Raw genomic sequence first — 19599 nt, 5'->3', positions numbered from 1 at the left:
TATTTGCTGTGGTTTCTATGGGACTGTTCTGTGAGCTGGGGTCCTCTGGTCTCAGTGTTCTGCTGTCTGTGTTTGAGTAGAGATCCCAGAGCCAGTTCAGCTGGAAATACCCAGCCCTGACCTTCCAGAGCTTCAGCTCATAAGGCTATGGATTGGGAACCCTCTTGTCTGGCTGTTGGCCAGTTTGGTGAGGCCAGTGGGAGATTATCACCTGGGTAACTGCTGTTTTTCCACCTCGGGGGCTTTGTCACTCTGCACTTGAGGCACTGCTGCCTTTTTTTGCTTTTAGGTCTCTGGGACATGCCTAAAAACAGCAGCACAGCCCTGCAGTCTCACTAGAAACTGCTGGTGGTAAGACTGTACCCCCCTCCGGTGACCCGTCCTGTGTCACTCACTTCCCACATGGGCAGGTGTGTTCTCACCTGCTCTCAGTGCATAAAGGGTGGTTTTCTGACTCATGGCTTTTCCCGAATAACTGTGAACCCCTCCTGCACTCCCAGCATCCCATTTCAGCTCCAGGCTGGACACAAAGCCAGCACAGAGTGGCTGCTCTGGCCCTGGGGTGGGTGGAGATCCCCTGCCCAGTCAGACCCACCACTGGCTGTCCCTTACACCAGGGGGTCTCCACTGGAGCTGCTTCTGAGGAACTACACTTGGTCTCCTCTTCAACAGGACAGTTCTGCTTAAACCCCAAACGACTTGCCATTAAACATCTGGGAGAGGGTGCTGTCTGACTGCCAGGGAAGGGCAGAAGCAAGAGAGGGGGCAGTGGGCACAGCCCTGTGCACTGCCACAGGACAGGCTGTGGGCATGGGAACAGCTCCATGCTGCACATCTCCAGCCTCCAAGGAAACACAGCCCCCCCCTGAGGCGACACAGGTTCAGGAAGCCCCGGGACACTCACCCAGATGTGCTGGGTCAGGCACACGTGTCTCTAACTGCTCCCCAGGACCCCAAAGCTCTCCCCACTGTCAGCAGAAGGCCCAGCTTGGGGGGTTGGGAGAGCACATGCACAGGTTCATGTTGGTGCCATGCTGAGGATCCAAAACTCAACCCCAGAAAATACTTCACTCAACAGTCAACACACTGTTGTTATCCTGATGGGAATGTGATGCATTCTGCAAATATGTGATCCTGTTCTCACAGGAACTGCGATCACACACCCAGAGGCCATGGGTGAGGCCAGGCCTGGGGGCACCATGTCGCTTTGCCAGGAGGTGGAAGTGAAGGTGCACACTGACCCCCAGGTTCCCTATCCCAGCTCAGGGCAGTGCTTGGCTGGGCTGTGAACTTTGCAGCAGAGCTGGAGGCTTCCTGGCAGGGGCAATGCAAGAGAGATTGAGGGTCTTCTTAAAAATACAAGTACACAGAGAACTGCTGAGATGAACTGACACCTCTAGGAAGGGGAGAGGGAGATGAGGCAAGAGGGCAATGATTACTGTCCCTGTGAGTCATCTGCAGCAGTAAACAACATGCTCCTGGGCATGGGCAGGGCAAGACTGTGCTCAGGCACGATCTAGGATCCTTCACCCTCCACAGCCAGCGTTGAAGGAGGGAGGAGGTGGTTGATTCTTAGGCAGATTTCCCTACACCAACTGCTAGAGTTAACTAAAGGCTGGCAGTTGGCACATTGTAGGGAAACACACCACAATTAGTGGCGGAGAGGCAGGGAGCAGATAATTAAAGTTTAATTAAACAAATAGTGCTACAGACTCAACAGTGCCATTTTACTGCTAAAACACAGGAGTTTGGCCACAAGCACAAATCTGATTTGCACAACTACTGAACACCCACTGCTTCCAGCAAATGCTGGGGCTGTGAAGGCAGGTCCCCACTGGGCTGGGACTGCAGCGTTTCAGCAAAAAGCAACACAAATGCCACTGGATGCAAGAGGAAAAACAATGTAAGAGGTGAGATCCCCTCCTCGTCTCTCTGCTTTGCCAAAGGCATGGTGAATGGGATATCCCACTGCTGCTCACAGCCTTCCATTTGGCAAACTGGGAAGTGTTCAGGGGCTGCTGTCTGTCACTCTGCTGAAGCCAGAGTTCAGCTCCATGAGAAGATGTACCTTCTTGCTCAAGAAATATTCAATATCCAAGCATTTCAGGTGCATATTCTTAAAATATATCCTCTGAAATGCAAGTATTCCTGCCCACACTTCAATTTCCTGGTGGAGGAGGACGTATTCATTTCAGCTTTTAGCTATGGGATAAGAATGAATTTCTAGGTGGAATCTGGAACTGCACCTCGTTCCTCCCTGCTTGGACCAAGCACAGAACCAGCCCAAGCCGCTGCAGGAAGGTCACACACTGACAGGATCGCCCCCCTCACACACAGACACACTTTCTGCCCACTTGTCTGTGTTTTTCTGGAAGAGGCTGGAGTGTATTGCATCCAGATGGCACAACCCATTCAAAGGCCAAGGGATAAGTGAACAGACTTTGAAGCAGACCAAGAATCAATCTTGTAGACAACCTAATGTAGATTCTTCCTTGGAATTACCCATTATGGAAGCCTTCTCTATTCACTGACAATACAGAGTGTGCAATATTCACCACCCAGCTAAGGCACCTGAACCTTTGGAGCAGACCAGCACTTCCAGAACAGGCTGAATTGTGTGTCCCACCTGCTGGGGGAGGAGGAGGGGCTGGGCCATGCTAATGGTACCTCAGTGCAGTGGCTGATGGATCAGAGGGGAATGGCAAAGAGACCAGCACGGATGTGTATTTGGAGATGAGAAACAGGGGGCCTCAGGGAACAGTTTCTGACTTGTCACTGTGCTGAATAGATGAGACAGTCCCCACATATCACCTTGGGTTTCGTTTCAGCTCTGTGACAAACCTACAGTTGTTCTTACTGTAGATACTGAGGCCACTAAAAACTGTCCACCACAGAATCACAGACTGGTTTGGGTTGGAAGGGACTTTAAAGCCCATCTCATTCCACTCCCCTGCCATGGGCAGGGACACCTTCCACCAGCCCAGGTTGCTCCAAGCCCCGTCCAAACCGGCCTTGGACAATTCCAGGGATGGGGCAGCCCCAGCTTCTCTGGGCAACAGGGTGCAAGTTCAGAGCAGCTGTGCTTAGTGACAGGGTCACAGGACACAGTGATGGATGGAGAACAAAATCACCCACGGTCAGCCACCAGTGATGGCAGGCTGGGCACTCACACCTGGGATCAGCAACCCCAGCAGAGCCAGGGAGATGGGGATTCTAAAGGGACAGCAACAGAGCACGAAGCCATTGAACTGTGAGCCCACCCAGGAGTCTCCAGCACTTTTTCAGGGATATATTACAAAGAACTGTGATTAACACCTTGGCAGATTTCACCATCCATTAATTAAAAGGTGTCAGTAAGATTAAATCTCCAGTCTGCATTATGGAGGGTTTGCAGTTCAGAACAAAAGTGGAAGTATTTTTACTGAAGGTTGCTCAGTTCAGGGAGTCCTCCAGCTACTTGGACCTCCTGGAAATGTCCCACCTGCACATGCAAGGGACACCTGTGGATCAGACAGCAAAGAGGACATTCCAGCAGCTGCTGTTGGGAACATGTGGGCCCAGCACAACAGTGGTATCCCAAGGGACTCTGTGGGAAGCAGCAGCAGGATGTGAATGATCTGGCTGAGCCAGTGGAGCACATGCCAGTGAGACCCCCCCAGCTCTTTCAGGGAGGACTGTGAGGAACAAGATGAGATCCTGGGAAAGGGCAGCAGGTTCCTGGCTGTCCAGCTGCACATCAGCATCTGTACAACACACCCCAGCAAACGCTGAGGGAACAAGCCAGGGTAGACTGACTGGAGCAGCTGGGCAGTTTAAGGATGTTAACGCCATGCACGGCCACAGAAGCCAAATCATGGGTGATTAAACCCCAAATTACACGGTATGAGAGGATGACTATCAGGGTTAGAAGGAATTCCCACTGCATTCCACATGCCTTACGCATCCGTGTGGGGAACCTGTCTCACCACAGAGCAGTTCCCTTCCCTCTGGAACACCAGGCACAACCCATGCCAGGGACAGGCAAAGCAGCCCCCTGAAGCCATGGCTCAGTCTGGCACGGCAGAGGTGACCCTGCTGAGCCAGGACAGGGCACTGTGAACAGCCAGCTTTGGGAAGAGACGCTGTGCTCACCTTCCAAAGGGTGACGGTCATTCTTTGGTAACTTGGGGGAGAGAGGAGCAGTGTATGGAGGGGAATCTTGGGAATAGCGCTTTGTACCCCGGCCTGGTCCCTGCAGAGAGCCGTCTAACGAACTGCTTCTGTCTAGGAAAAGAGAACAAGCCCTATTTAGGAGTGGAGATGTCCTGGGAAATTCAGTTTTGCCAGAGTCCCTTGAGCTCTGTGTGCATCGCCAGCCCTGCTCAAGCTGCAACTCAGAACATCTGAGAGGGCTCAACAAGTGTTATCAGAGAAAAAGGGTGGCGAGAAACCTAACAAAGAATCTTAGCCATATTTTGCCATATTTTACCCCAAATATCACCCCTAGTTGACTTAATTCCATTTCTCCTCATTCTACCCCTTGGCTCATCCCACACAATTCCTGCTTATCCCACTGTTCACCTTTCAGATGCACGTAACACTTGGACAATTGGCAAACAACCCTGGGATGACTTACACACCCTCTGTGCCACACACAGTGCTGGATTAAACCCCACTCCAGTTTGCAATCTTCCCCCCAGTGCACCCCCCAGCTGTGGCTGCTGCTCCTTTCCAAGCACACCCCAAGGATGGGGCTCTCTGTGCCGCGCGGGGCACACGGGATGTCGGGATGGGCTGGGACAGCTCCTCGTACACACAGTGTCGGTGGGTGGATGGACACAGAATGGAAGTGCCAACACTGATGGGGACAGAGCCAGGTGAGCGACACAGGGGGTGGCAGACCATGTCCCAGCTGAGGTGACCCTCCAGCTGCCCCCTCCCCACATGGGCCACCGGCTCCCAGGCCCCTTCCAGTGAGCCCCCAGCACTGCACGCTGGGCACAGAGGGGTGGAATGGCACAGACACGTGCCAGGAGCCAATACCAGCCCAGAGCAGCCCCCAGAGCTGGCACAGGGTGCGGGAGGGGGGACAGGCACGGCGGGGACCGACACCAAGGGGATGCATCACACCCGACACACGGAGGGACAGGCGGGTGGGAAGCACCAGACAGGCACAGTTGAGCTGATTAAGGCGAAACACAATGGTAGAGAACAGGACCTGTTGTATCAATATCCTTCAGGGAAAGGAAAGACAAGCTGCTTGCCCTGGGACTCCATGTGAGTATGACCAAAAATCACTGTGACATTGTTAAAAAGACAAATTCCATCCTCAGGACAAGTCCCTGTAAGAAACATTTACTGCCCACCAGAGATGGGAACAAACGCTCTTGGTAATGTCTCTGGATATCCCTGTGTCACCCAACCTTCTTCACCCCACAGCCACAGAACCACAAGATGAGGTGATACTTTGGAAAGGTTTCATCAGGTTTTGGTTTAGGTTATTTTTTTAAAGTAGTTGATGTTAAAAGTCATGCAAACACAGAAGGTCAGGCCGTAGAAGACAATTCAGCAATCAGAAGTGAGGTTGGTGTAAATTCATGAAAGGATAAACCAAAAATAGAATTTTGGTTTTAAAGGACAAATTTTAAGAAAATAAGGAAATGGAGTAACATCCAGAGCTGCACTCAGCAGATCATTGGGGCAAAAAAGAAAATACCTTCAGTTCAAAGGTGCCATAAATGTCATGAATGTGAATCATCAGAGAGAGAATAATCTGAGAGGGAAGGACCCCAAATCTCAGTGGACAAACGCTCACTTTGAGAAGGATGCCAAGAACAAGCAGATCATTTAGTGGGATAAAAAGGCCCTGCTCAGCACAGAGCTGTGCACCTCAGAGCATGGGGACTGCAGGGAGGAAGGGAGGCTTTGAACTCATCCTGTGTTTTGAGACAGTGCAAAGGCAAAGATAGGCCTGTGCTTCAGCCACAGAAGGAACGAGCACAGGGGAACAGAGGGAGGGGACTCTGTGCACGAAGGTAAGGGTGAAGAGAAAAGGAAAGCAGGTTGTCCTTGCCTGCAGATGATGGGACAGCTGTGAGGGGCATTTCACATCCCTGACTCGGGAGCCTGGCGGGAGGAAGAGAAGCCCACCTGCCCATGCTTGCATGGTGCTGTGGGCCACCCCAAGGCCATGGGATGGACACCTTCACAGGCAGCCAGTCACTCACCTCATCCTGTCAGGTCAAAGTCACTCCAGGCTCCCACTCTGGGACACTGTGCCTTGCACTGATGGCACTGGCACCTCCTCCCTGGTTGCAGAGCACACCTACACACCTGGCTCCATCTGTGACACCCACCTGCACTCAGTGTATTTCAAGCTGAAAGAGGGTAGATTTAGACTGAATATCAGGAAGAAATTCTTCCCTGTGAGGGTTGGAAGGCCCTGGCCCAGGTTGCCCAGAGAAGCTGTGGCTGACCCATCCCTGGAAGTGTCCAAGGCCAGGCTGGATGGGGCCTGGAGCAACCTGGGCTGGTGGAAGGTGTCCCTGCCCATGGCAGGGGGCGGAATGAGAAGAGCCTTAATGTCCCTTTCAACCCAAACCATTCTGGGATTTACTTCCATCTGCAGCCAGGCTGAACACTGGGGCAGGGTTCAAAGGATAAAAGAAACAGGACAGGAATGAAAATGTCCACCACTGACTAAGTCAACTGAATGTTCTCAAACCAGGGATGTGAGGGCGCAGAGGAAGCCAATGATGGTGCACCTGAAACTCTGCAAACTCAGCAAATTGTAACAGAACTCAGCGACACACTACTCAGAGTGACTGGAAACACAGTGCCAACATTTGAAACAGAAGGTGAATGATTTTGGCAACAAAATGCCCATGTGTGACCTCAGCAGCACCGCAAGGCTTGTGGCAGGCTCTGAAGGAAAGGGCAGGGAAAATCCACACGGTACCTACCGTGGCAGGTGTCCACCAGCAGACTGACCCAACAGCCTCCCTACTATGGGGAAATCCTGATCTGTCACATGAGGGAACAGAGGTCAGTCTCATTTCCCTGGAATTCAGCAGATGTCAGATACAGAAAGCCACTGGCTGAGACTGAGAACATGAATTACCAGAAGCCTTGTTCTATGCACAGAAATCTGATTTTGAGAGGAAAGGCAGTTGGCAGCACTCAGTGACACATGAGGCTGGGGAGCAACTGCCAATGAATCTGCTTGAAGATCATTCTTGAACCCAGCGTCATTTAGTATTTTTATTTAAACCTTTGGTGGAAATTTTAGAGATTTACTGATGAAATCTGCTGATGTCTTCCCATGTCAGGCCAGACAACATAGCATTTGAAATTAGGCAGAATGAAGAACCAGTCAAGAGGTAAATCCAGCAGCCAAATGAAGATGTGCACTTGAAACACTGTCCCATGAGCTGGGAACCAGCAGGTGACAACAGTGGATGAGAAGAACAAGGTATGTGACCAGGACAGGCTGGTCATCATCTGTTACAAGGACGCACTGACTGAAAGTGGCTGTAGAGAGATTTCTTGTGACCATGGTGGTGCCAGTGCTGTGGCACCAAGTCCCCACGAGCTCCTCCCCAGAGGGCTGGGTGGTACTCTGATCACCCCATGAAGTCAAACCAACACTGGCTGAGGAGAGCAGAGAGCAGCCAAAAGGTGAGTTCCCCAGAGGGATACAACTGCTTTCCAACTACTTCCAGAAGAAAGAGATCCAAGTTGAGCTAAAAGACAATGTTAAGACCAGGAGACACAAATACCAAGTTGCCCAAGAATAAATTTTGGCTGGAAACTACAATATAGTTTCTAAATACTCAGCAAAAAACCTTGGAGCAGCTTCTAGTGGAAGAGCAAAATCTGTAACTCCAGAGTTAGTCAAAGCAACCCCATGTGCTGTGGTGCCTGTAACAGCAGGACCCAGGGCTCAGGGGGCCAGAAGGTCCCTCCAGTCCTGTGTTTTCAGATGGCTCCAGGCCAGATCTACCCATTCAGAACATTTCCCAGCCCAGGCACAGCAACCGAATCCTTGCAAACTACTGCTCCTGATGTACAACTTGACCTGTTTTCCCCTTGTTTCCATGATCATGCCTCACTTGGTAAGACAGAATGGCAGGACACAGCTGACCCAAGGGCTGCTGCAGACCTTCCTTCTGCCCCAAGCACACACACCAATTCTCCACAGCAGCCCCAGGGGTGCTCCTGGAAAGCCAGTTTGTTCTGGGAACTGAAAGCAGCTCCCAGCCCTACCCAGTGGCTGTTTACTGGAAGAACCAGCCCCATCCAATACATTCCCATCCTGCAGAGGAAGCAAGGCAGGACATGCAGAGCTGAAGATGAGACCATGGCACCTTGACACTTGGCATGATTTCAGGATGTACAACTGCACTCTCATTCCTCCATGACCAGCCCAAACCTCCCAAAATCGCCGGTACTGTTCCTCTGCCCTCACCAGAAGCCACTGTAACGTGTAGATAGTTATGTTTATCATCTTCTTTCAGGTGCCTGAGAAAGGTGTTAGATGACCAGATGACCAAGGAGCTCTGAGACGTCAGTATGAACTGCTGTTCATACTGGACAGGACTAGGTGCTGTCACTTCTCTAGACTGTGGTTAATTTTTCTTTAACCCCTGCAACCATTCAAGAGTTCAGGATGGGCAGGTCTCAGCATTGTGTCAGAACTGTTGCTCTGCCTGAGCTTCCCTGAATTCTGACTTACACTTCTCCACCCTGCCCGGCAGCCCAGCTCTTGGCAGAGCCACCACTGACCTCTCTGGGAGGCTGGAAAGCCTGTGTGTGAGCTACAGGACACTCTCATCCATGCCCACACCTGAGTCCTCTCCCTCCCACTCTGGTTTTGCTCTATCTCTCAACAACAGGGTATCTCCACACTGAAACATGGAGATTTCTCCTATTTGAGGGTTCCCCAAGGGGCAACCTCCACTCCCAGTAACTGATCATGCTGCTCCTGTCCTTGCATTTCCTACAGCTCCTCACAGCATAGCACAGCACAGCTCCCTGCTCCTGGCACTGCTGGCTCCAGCACGGCTCTACTCAGCCATGGAGGAAGCAGAGGATCATCCTCGCTCTCTAGACTCTCTCTAAAGATCCTCTTGCTCCTCCCCTCCCCGAGGCTGCTTTGTGAGGTGCAATGAACAAAGCACTGTGGCATTTGGCTGTTGCCCCTACACCTCATGTTTAGCAACTTCTTCCTAAGTGCTCATCCTTTTACATTCCAAACTCTTGCTTTTCTTGTCAGAGCCATAATTATTCAAAGGATTAACTTTGGAAAGACCTCAAAGAACACAATAGCTATTTGCTGACTGGGGAGGCAGAAAGCAAGACAGGAGAGGAGATGACCACTTGTCAGCCACCTAAGAGGGTGCAGACAGCTTTGATCCTCTCCACAACCGGCATTCCTAGAGCAGGAGCTCCCCCAGAAAGCCTGGAGGGGCAGCCAAGCCCCAGGACTGCTGCCACTACCCAGCACTGTGGGGGGAGCTATTGGGCTTGTTTTGGCTTAAGAGCAGTTTTGCAGCCTGATGACCTGCACTGTGGCATAAACTGTCTAGCTGGGGCGTGCCAGTCAGTGCAGCAGAGCATCAGCCATGGCAAGGACAACAAAACCACCTCTGCCTCGGATTGCTGCACGAGCATCACCGTGAAGGGCCACGCTGTCACCGAGGGCTGGACGTGCTGGCAGCGGGTCCACGGCCAGTGGCTCTAATTCATTCCTGATTCCAGTTCACCTGCTGCACGTTATCACTCTCATGCACTCGCTCACCTTATTCCTCACTGTACGAAGAAGTCACCATAATCAGATTACAGGGAGCAGGGAGAACTGGGGGATGAGGAGAGGAGGGAAGACAAGGAGACAGCACGGATGAGCGGAAACCTAGAGCGGAGATGGAAATCAAACTGACAGGCAGAAAATGCAGCTGGATTCCTGCAAGAGCCCTGCGGGCATGTGCACGACACTGGGTGTGATGTAATGAACCCTGTGAGAGGGCTCTGGAACACAGCCCTGCCTCCAGAGATAGAGATAAAATCTGGGTTAAGACATGGAGCACTGGGGGTCCCTACAGCGCCGCCCCCGCCCCAGCTCCTACCTGGTAGATACCTGTCGTGGTCGTACTCGTGTGAGCGCTGCATGTGGCTGTTCTGAGAGAAAGGCTGGTTCCCAAAGAGGTTGTCACTGCGCAGATTGTGGCACAGCTTCTCCAGGAAGCGGAGGACGTAGGTGATACTGTTTACTGCTGGCAGGTTCAGAGTGTGCTGTTCCCGATCAAACACAGCTGGAGACAGAAACAAACAGAGCCCAACACGTGAACCCCCCGCCGAGGCAGAGGCTACGCCCAGGGCCGCACAGCTCCTGGATCTCGGCATCGCTGGGCTAGTCTGGAGCCAACAACAGCCACTGCCTGGGGCTGGCACAGCGCCGGGACAGGCCGGGACCAGCCTGCTGCTCCCAGCACCGGGCGGGCGGCAGCGCGGGGGAGCCACGGTCCAGGGAACCGAAAGGACTCCAGGAGGGGCCTGCACTCCCAGACCCGGCTACACACGGGCTTAAAAGGACCATTAAAAACCCAAAAACTGGGGTAGTTCTTTTCTTTCCATGAGGAGCTGTGAGAATCCCCCCCGTTGTGCCTCCTCCCGGGGCCGGGGCAGCGCAGGGGATGGTCGGTGGGGCAGGATGGTGCCCAGGCTGATGCCAGGGCTGCTCACTGCCTGCTCACTGCCTGCTCCCACAGCTGTGCCCGCAGGCCATGGGAACTGCCCTGCTCTGAGTCAGCCACCAGCTGCTGCTTCACTGACACAGATGTGTGGCAAGAAAGAGAAGACAGAACTCTTCTGTCTGCCCCTGGCCTGTGGCTGCACCAGGCTCCAGGACAGACTTCTTCCAAGGAGAGAACTCTTGCAACGACCTCTCTGAAGGCAAAGTGCTGTGGGCCCATTCTCACCTGAGATGACCTCTCCCCCGTGGCCTTGTTTTAAGAAGGAGAAGACTGTTTTCTGATGATAAGCACAATCAATGCAGGCCTGTACTGCTTGCTGCAGGACAACAGAAGCTCGAGCTGGTCCAAAATGGTCTGGCAGCTGCTGAACTTTCTTCTTGTCTAGGTGGGGCCCAGTGCTGCCGTTCTTGTTCAAGTAAATGCAAACTGCCAAGGTGAGAAATGTGTTTGCCATTAACCCACTCAAGAAAGCAAGAAACAGATGCCTAAAATCCAACTTGAGAGATGCTGAGATTTTAAGATTATCCAATGGCTCACAAGGGGTAATCCACCACGACTGCCTGTCTGCATCCTCACAGCAGAGCTGCTTCTAGAGGGGAATCGCCTCCAAAACCTTCCTGCCTCATGCTCACTTTCCAAGCTGCTGCTGTTTCTCCCTGCAGTCAGGCTGTAAAGTGGTTTCCACACCAGCCAGGTCATGTTCAGAGGAGATGAAGGAATGCAACTCCCACTTTTTAGGGGTTCCTACAGTGTTTTCTTTTTAGGGAAACTTGGTTCTTTAGGTTCCTCTGAAAACTGGCGAATTACATTCTGGGGGAACAGAGGGCTCAGCCCATATCCAAAGCTTGACTCAACATGTCAAAAGCAGCTTTGCATTAAGACTTTCCTGGCCAGATTCATCCTCAGCTGCACTCACATCTGCAGCAGTGCACATACTCTTCACTGCCACTCCTCCTCCTCCCCTACTCCCTCCTCTCCCTGAGTGCCTTGGTATCCTGGCTGGACCTGGACAGACCACAGCCCTTTGGTAACTGCTCTGCCCCTTGTGCAGCTCCAGCAGCTGTGCCTGGCACGGTGTGGGAGAGCTCAGGAGCTCACAAGGGTCGCTGCACACTTGAGTGCCCCCAGGCATGAAGGGCCATGAGCAGTGTCCCTGGAGAGCTGTGGAGTCACCAACATGCACGTGGGAACTCAGGGAAAGGGGTCTCTGCACTCAACAGGGGGCCTTGCAATTTTCCTACGACTCCATTATTTCCAAATGGACAGAGAGATAAATGAACGGCTGATCTGGACTCAGTGCCTCTCTCAGGCCAGCCCTCCTGGAGCTGTAAGGATTGCTGGTTTACAGGCTAGGAAGAAATGGGACTCTCCTGGGGTGTCACTGTCTGCCTGCTGCAGTTCCTAACTGTGCAATCCTGTCAAGAATGTGGTCTGAGACCCTTCCTTACCTGTGGGAGCCTGCATGGCAGAGCTGGGGATTGTAGCAGCGTCCTGGGGCACAGTGCTTGTGTCTGGCTCTGGGGTACTGGTTGTTGGAGAGGTGGGTGCTGGGTTCAGCAATGTCCTAGGTTTCCTCTGCAGAAAAAGAGGAGATATTTCTCCTTTTATCCCTGCTCTCCTTTATCACCCGTGATCACTACACTCTCTCCTCTGCATCCAACAGACAAGGCACTGTGGAACATGACACATTTCTGATGGTGATGACGGGGTGTCCTAAGAACGTAGTAATCAATAGGTGTGTATTTTATAAACCACAATCCTGAAAAATAACAAGCCTGAGATCTGCCACCTCAGTTTGACTCAGACCAGCCACATACGAGGACGGGAGAACTTATTCTACCATTTGGCCACCCTGTCGTGCTCCCAGCATCTGCCATGCTACTCCACAGCCAGTGCACTTCCAAAGACACGGTTTCTTGATGGAAATGATCTTTAGGACACAGACATTCTCTACAGCTCTGGGGTTGGACTCTGAGGATGCTCCCAGCCCACATACCCCTTGGGTCTCCTACTTGCTGCAGTCACACAGCCAGAGGCTGAGACAAACGTGCACAAACACACGCATGCACCATCCCATGGCAGGACCTGCAGCACCTGCTGTTCACCCGCCTGCATCAGCATCAGCTTTTACCTTACTGCCAGGCTTGGGGCCTCTCTTTCTGGGGAATTTCAAAGGCTCCACTGACTTGGAGGGTGTAGGCATGGGGTGGTGGATTAGCGCTTTGGTCGTTCGACCACGCTTCTTCCCTGTTTTGCGACGCCTTTGCCCTTGTTGATGCCCCAAAACAGTCTTTGTGCTACTGTGCATGCTAGGTTTCTCCGAGTTTACTTCGGAGGCAGGTAAAGGGCTCTTTGGAATCACAACTGAAATAAAAAGAGAAAAAGCAAATATAATTAAATCAGGCGAGAATCAAAACAAGAGCAGCCTCCATCTTTATACAGAGTCACACGGAAAAACCTGGAGTACTCACAGCCCCCTGAGCGGGGGCACTGCCCTCCATGCCAGAACAAGAACCAAACACACAGATCCCTGGCTTAGCACTCGAGCTGTGGGACACTGGGGCTTGGCCTGGATGGGCTGAACTCCAGAAGGATCACGTTTTCAGCCATACCTTCCTTCCTGAAAATAACTGGCACCTACAGTTCTTCCTTCTGCGAGTGGTGACCTGCCAGCGACCACGTAAAAGGCTCTGAGAGCATTCCTAGGGAAGGATCAGCCAAGACCTGCCTGATAGTCAGGACTGTGCTGGAAATCCCCTCCCTCAAGGCTGAAGTCAAATTTGCTCTGTCCCTAAATATCCACTGAACTGCAGTGGAAGGGACCAGCTCCATCCTTGATGCCTGCAAGGATCACTGCTCCTGTAATAGCTCATCTCAGCTGGACCAGCTGTCCTCTCCTCTCCTCTCCTCTCCTCTCCTCTCCTTCAGGTACTGCCAGAGGCAAGTCTGTGCCTTCTTATCTTCTCACACTTTCCACGACAAAACCGGGTTTCTGGTAAATTTGCCCACAGATCCTCTAAATTTGGTCATTCATCTTTCCCAAGTCCTGCTAAAGGCTAGAGATTAGCTGGCCCAGCTCAGCAGACCGATATTTCCTTCAGTTTTAAAATTCTGCTAAAAAGAAACAAACAAACATCCTCCTGTATTCTGAAAAATGCAGAGTGACCTTTAGGATGTCTTGTTTCTCACACCTGGAAATCTCAATGTGTATTCAACATAGGGGCAAGGAGTTAGAAAGACACAAATACTTTTGAGAAGTGAGGGGCTTTGTAGTTAAGGAAAAAACTCTTGGCCAAGGAAACAGAGTGCAATAAAAGATTGATACCAGGATGGCACAACTGTGGGCACATACAGAGATTTTTAGGGTTTCTTTAATGAGGATTTTATGAGCAGTTACTGTGAGCAAGGAGTCATTCCCTTGGCACAATGAAGCTGTGGCTGCCCTATCCTGGAAGTGTCCAAGGCCAGGTTGGACAGGGCTTGGAGCAATCTGGGCTAGTGGAAGGTGTTCCTGCCCACAGCAGGAAGGAGATGAGCTTTAAGGTCCCTTCCAAATAACATGGTGCATGCAGGATCCAGCCCCACTCTGCTTGTCATGTGGGCAGGGTAAGATTTAGTTTGAATTTTATTTCCTTGCTTTTGTGCATTAGCATTCTGTATCAAAAGCTGGGAAGAAGCACACAGTCACTCAGAATCTGTCTGACTTCCCAAGTAATGACTTTTTTGTGTCAGGCTGATACAAGGAATTGTGGGAGAAACAGGGTTTTACTACTCCTTGTCTGAAATGTTAATATTAACAGCAAGACTTTGCTGGTAAGAAAATGAATATGATAGCTCAAGTGCTTCTTGCAGCTGATAGTTTTCCAGGAGAATCAGTGTCACCTGCTACAGGTGACATCTGGCACTGAGCAGGAAGGAATGGCACAGGTGGGAATTGTGGGGGCTCTGGCCTCGTGTGCACGGCTGAAATGTTTGCATTACAGGATTTATCAGAATCCCCCAAGTTGACAGAACAAGGATAAACCCAAGTAAAATGGAACAGGTTGCCCAGAGAAGCTGTGGCTGGCCCATCCCTGGAAGTGTCCAAGGCCAGGTTGGACGGGGCTTGGAGCAACCTGGGCCAGTGGAAGGTGTCCCTGCCCATGGCAGGGGTGGGACTGGATGAGCTTTGAGGTCCCTTCCAACCCAAACCAGTCTGTGACTGCATGATTCTAAAACATTCCATACTTGAAAGAAAATGTCAAACATCAAAAAGTGATGTGGAAGCAAAGGTGAGGGGCATTTCATTTGAGATGAAATGCACAATGCTCAGTGTCTAAACCAAGTGCCACAACGAGCTTTCTCTAACCTGGAGGAGAAATTGAGGATTCTACAGACAAGCAAAATCACAGTGATCTCAGTTTTTCCCGTGACAAACCCATAGAAATGGTGCATTTGGGAAGTTGGGATGCAGTAGGCAGAGCAGCTGGACTGCACCCTTGGCTCCCAGGCTGGGACCACATTGCTGGGAACCCAGTGCCAGGGAAAAAGAAACTGCTGCCAGGTGAACTCCTGGGGTGCAAGATCTCACTATATAATTTTATAGTAAAAACTGACTTTATCTTTTGGTGAAATAAATGCAAGAAACATCTGGTGCCCACTTCAGCTGTAAAGACAACAATGGTAATTTGCCAGGTTTAGAGAATTGGTTTTGGGTTTTGGGCAATAAAAGCCTGTAAGTGGGTGCAGGCAGATCCCACAATGGAACACCTCATGTCATTCATGTGCCCCTGGCAGCACATTCTGGTCCCTGCCTCAGCCACAGCTCCTGCAGGGATGCAGGAGCTGCCACAGCTCAGGAGGTTGTTCAACAGAACAGGGAAATGATGTGTAAATGTGCAGCCAGCTCAGGACAGAGACACCCAGCTCCATTGGTGCTGTGTGCCCAGCAGTGGTGCTGAGCACAGCCCTGAGCACAGCCCTGAGCACAGCCTGTGAGCTCCACTGGTGCTGTGTGCCCAGCAGTGGTGCTGAGCACAGCCCTGAGCACAGCCTGTGAGCTCCACTGGTGCTGTGTGCCCAGCAGTGGTGCTGAGCACAGCCCTGAGCACAGCCCTGAGCACACTGCAGAACAGGCACTGCTCTTCTCCCTGGGGCTGCTGCCACCACACTGATGCAATGCACATTTTTCTGACCCAGAGTGCTTTAATGAAATGAGGTCTTCTATTTCCACAATCCAACACCACTCAGCAGATTGCCTGGACTTTTGTTGGATTTTAACCAGAATGTGAGAAAACAACAGCCGGTGCTAATTCCTTTCTCTTGCCCTGCCCGATGCAGAGCTGCACTCATCCTGAGGAGACACCAAGAGCTCCAGAGCAGAGTCATCCCACCAGCTGCACCCACACAGCCACAGTGCAGCCCCCAAAACACAGGGATACTGCTGCCCATGCTCTGTCTCATCCCCCAGGCACTGGGGTGACTGGATGCTTCCTAAAGAAGTCTGAAGTTTCCCTTCAGTGGCCTGTTATTTTCCTGCAGGATTTCAAGCCCTGCTGTCACATGGACCTGGTCTAGAAGCACAGGATTGCTGTGGAAGGAGCAGTGCTGAGCACTCAGCCCTGTCTGCACCCAACCTGGCATCCACAGAGCTCCAGAGGTGGGAACAACTGTGCCCAGCAAGCAGGATTATCTCACAGCTCCAACCACTGCTCACATCTCCTTTAACTGCCAAAAGTTTCCATTTACTGCAACTTATTCATATTATTACTGCTTCTTAATTATTAAGAAACTAAAGCTATTAAAGAGTGTCCAAAGAAGGGCCACGAAGATGCTGAAGAGTCTGGAGGGGCCACACAAGGAGCAGCTGAGGGCACTTGGTGTGTGCAGCTGGAGCAGAGCAGGCTGAGGGCAGAGCTCAGCGGGGGCTGCAGCTCCTCCCCAGGGGCAGCTCCGAGCTCTGCTCTGGGGGAGCAGGGACAGCCCCCAGGGAACGGCTGGAGCTGTGTCAGGGCAGGGCCAGGTTGGATCTCAGGCAAAGGTTCTTCCCCCAGAGGCTGGTTGGGCACTGCCCAGGCTCCCCAGGGCAGTGGGCACAGCCCCAAGGCTGCCAGAGCTCCAGGAGGATTTGGACAATGCTCTGAGGGCCAGGGTGGGATTGTTGGGGTGTCTGTGCAGGGCCAGGGGTTGGACTCAATGATCTTTGTGGATCCCTTCCAGGTCAGGATCTTCTGTGATTTTGTGATTCAGCTGGAGACAGTGCCAGCCCAACAGTGAGCAGCTGCCAGAGACATCCCCACTTCCTTCTTCCTTGTAGAAGCCACTGAGAGGAGCCACGTTTTCAGAAAATCAAGCAGGGCCCCTCTTACTTAAAAAATCCACAGTTTGCTGTTGCTGAGAAAAGCAGCATCTCTCTGCCCCACAGCTTTGGTGCTCACCTGAGCTCTGAGCAAACTTAACCAACTCCAAAGCTGGCCTTGCTTTAGGTGAGGAGCTGAGCCAGCAGCCTCCAGAGATCCCTTCTGACCTGAATTATTCAGTGATCTGAACTCATGGTTAACCATTTCAGCTCATTATGGGAACAGAAAACTACTCAACAGAAGTTTTCTGCTGGCTGAACTGCCTTGTTTTGGGTCATACAGGCATCCAGCACCAGGGCAGACACGGAGCAGTGAGCTGGCTCCTCGCTGGGCTGGCTGGCATCGGATCCATTTGGCACAGTGAGAAACATTCCCCTAAACATCCAGGACCAAAACCAGCTGAACTTAGAGCCGAAGTCAGACACCACTCATGGTGTTATTGATCACTGAAGGATTAGTTTACACAAGAATTCTGAGCTCCCTGCCAACTGACACATGGCACAGCAGCACCTGCAGCTGCCCACCACACTGTGACTCAAACTGTCACCTACAGCAGGCTCTCACAGTTGCCATCCACACTCTGAGGGTAGTCAGAGAAAGCAGCATTTGTCACCTAAGCTTATCTCAGGCTTGGCACAGCTTGAAGAAGACAAAATTAAGTCCTTGGGACAAGAATTACAAAGCCAAACCATATAGGAAAATATGGAACAGAAATACTGAAGTTGCAGAAGGTTTCCTGCCTTTCTCTACTATTTACCAGCCCAAACTCCCCATCTCCATTTTCTGTGCCAAGAGCTCTGTACTCTCAGGTGCAGTTGGAGCTCCCACACTTCTCCCTGGAGATCTCAGTAGTGATCACTGCAGTGTCTGGAGGGGTAGGGGGTGGTTTCTGAGCAGCCTGAGCACAGCACTCGTGCCCATCCCAAAGCCCCTCTGAAGGCTGTCCTGCAGGCCACCCCTCCAGGGGTTCTTTGGTGCTCAGCTGCCCCTTGTCCCATCCTCAGCACTGTACAGGAATCAGAGGTGGGTTAGAGAGACACTTTTAAGAAAAGCAAATTTGCCAGAGAGCAGAAATCGTGAGATCTGGCTGAATCCTTCCCTGGATGAGGCATTTCAATCCTAGACATCCTGAAGGCTGGAGCTGGACAGGAACCAGAGCTCAGTGTCTGTCCAGAATAACTTGTGAAAGCTTCAAACCCCTGTGATTCTTCCCCAAGCAGAGACCATCATCAATGGCCACCATGAGCACAACTGGGACAGAAATACAGGCTCTGGGAAGGCTCCAGACTGGGACAGTCCTGAGCTCTCAGCAGGCATGGCAGACACAACACAGGAGAAAGGGTCAGAGCATGGGTGGGAGACATGGGCTCCTTGCAAGGACAGGGATTCAGAACAGGACTCCAAATCCTGGAATTTAAAAGTCAGAAGGCAACTATTGTGGTAATTGAGTCATTCCTGCAGGGATTCCTGCTCTCCAGCCTGGAACACCTGCTGGAGCTAAGGCTGAGGTCAGAGGAGATATCCAACACAGCAACACAGCAAGAGGATCCAAGAACTGCTGGATTCTACCTGTTCTCACCATCAGCAGTCTGAACTCCCAAAGATAGTCTCTTTTTACACAAGATTTGTCTAGTTTCAGCTTTCCACTCCTGAACTGACGTTCTTTATCCACCGATCCTCTGCCAGACCTCACTGGCCAGTGGTTACATGGCAGCACACAAAGAAACCCAAATCCATAGTCCCCAAAACAGTCTCCATCCTGCTCATCTTGACCATCAGGCTGCATTTTAATGTCTTTTTTTGGGCAGCACATTCACAGGCACATGAAGAGTTGTTGCTTCAAACTAAAGCAATGCCTTACACATTTACTGAACCTGAGACAGGCTCTGAACATTCATCATGAGTGTCCCACTTCTTAAAGGCTTAGAGATCTGCACGGTCCAGAGCAGCAGTTTTCTCATCTTAATTGCTGGCATGTGCTCAGATGAGCTCTGTCACTGCAGATGCCACTGTACACCCACTGGCACCAACTCTGGCATTTTTATGGTTGTTTTGTTTTTCCAGTTGCTGTATTTATAAAAATTTATAAAAATAAAACAATTGGGGAAAAAAAAGAAGTCTCAGGAGTCACAGTGATACCATCAACTGCCGTTTGCTATTTGCACAAGTCTTACATTTTCAGCTCTCACAGCAGCATTCCCATGTGCTCCAAACCACCCTGGCAATTACCCCCAGCTCTCTCTGAAGCAGCACAGAGGGATCTTGAAAGCCTTGTCAGGTGTTGCTGCACCTTGTCCCATGTCCTAGTGGTGCTGGGCTGCATCCCCAGCCTTGGGGACTTGCCTCAAGTGCCAGACCAATAACAGCACTGCAAAACAGCCCAAGTGTCCTACCTCTGGTTACAACCACCCATGGATATGTGGAAAAGAACAACTGGAGACTGCAGTCGGTGCTACTGGAGTTGAAGACCACAAACCCCCTATTCTGGACCTGCTGGGTCTGCTTACACCAATAAACACCAGAGCTCAGAC

General features: G+C 51.5%; 1 protein-coding gene across 3 annotated transcripts in view; it reads right to left on the bottom strand.

Moving 5' to 3' along the window:
* SCMH1 (Scm polycomb group protein homolog 1) overlaps nt 1-19599 on the bottom strand; it is a 70160-nt gene that overhangs the window by 6337 nt on the left and 44224 nt on the right. For 2 of the 3 annotated variants that reach the window (XM_027717938.2, XM_039388215.1), the window contains exons 9-12: nt 12862-13094; nt 12179-12305; nt 10956-11156; nt 10104-10289 (exon numbers count right to left, since the gene is read on the bottom strand). In XM_027717938.2, the coding sequence (XP_027573739.1) occupies nt 10104-10289; nt 10956-11156; nt 12179-12305; nt 12862-13094 (747 nt within the window). Of the gene's footprint in view, nt 1-4131; nt 4264-10103; nt 10290-10955; nt 11157-12178; nt 12306-12861; nt 13095-19599 lie in introns of all 3 variants that reach the window. The other variant, XM_027717937.2, reaches the window with a different exon arrangement.

Source organism: Pipra filicauda, unplaced genomic scaffold, assembly GCF_003945595.2.
Source record: "Pipra filicauda isolate LSUMZ 115617 unplaced genomic scaffold, ASM394559v2 scaffold624_size210082_pilon, whole genome shotgun sequence".
Classification (NCBI taxonomy): domain Eukaryota; kingdom Metazoa; phylum Chordata; class Aves; order Passeriformes; family Pipridae; genus Pipra; species Pipra filicauda.
This window is presented reverse-complemented; position numbering and strand designations above follow the sequence as displayed.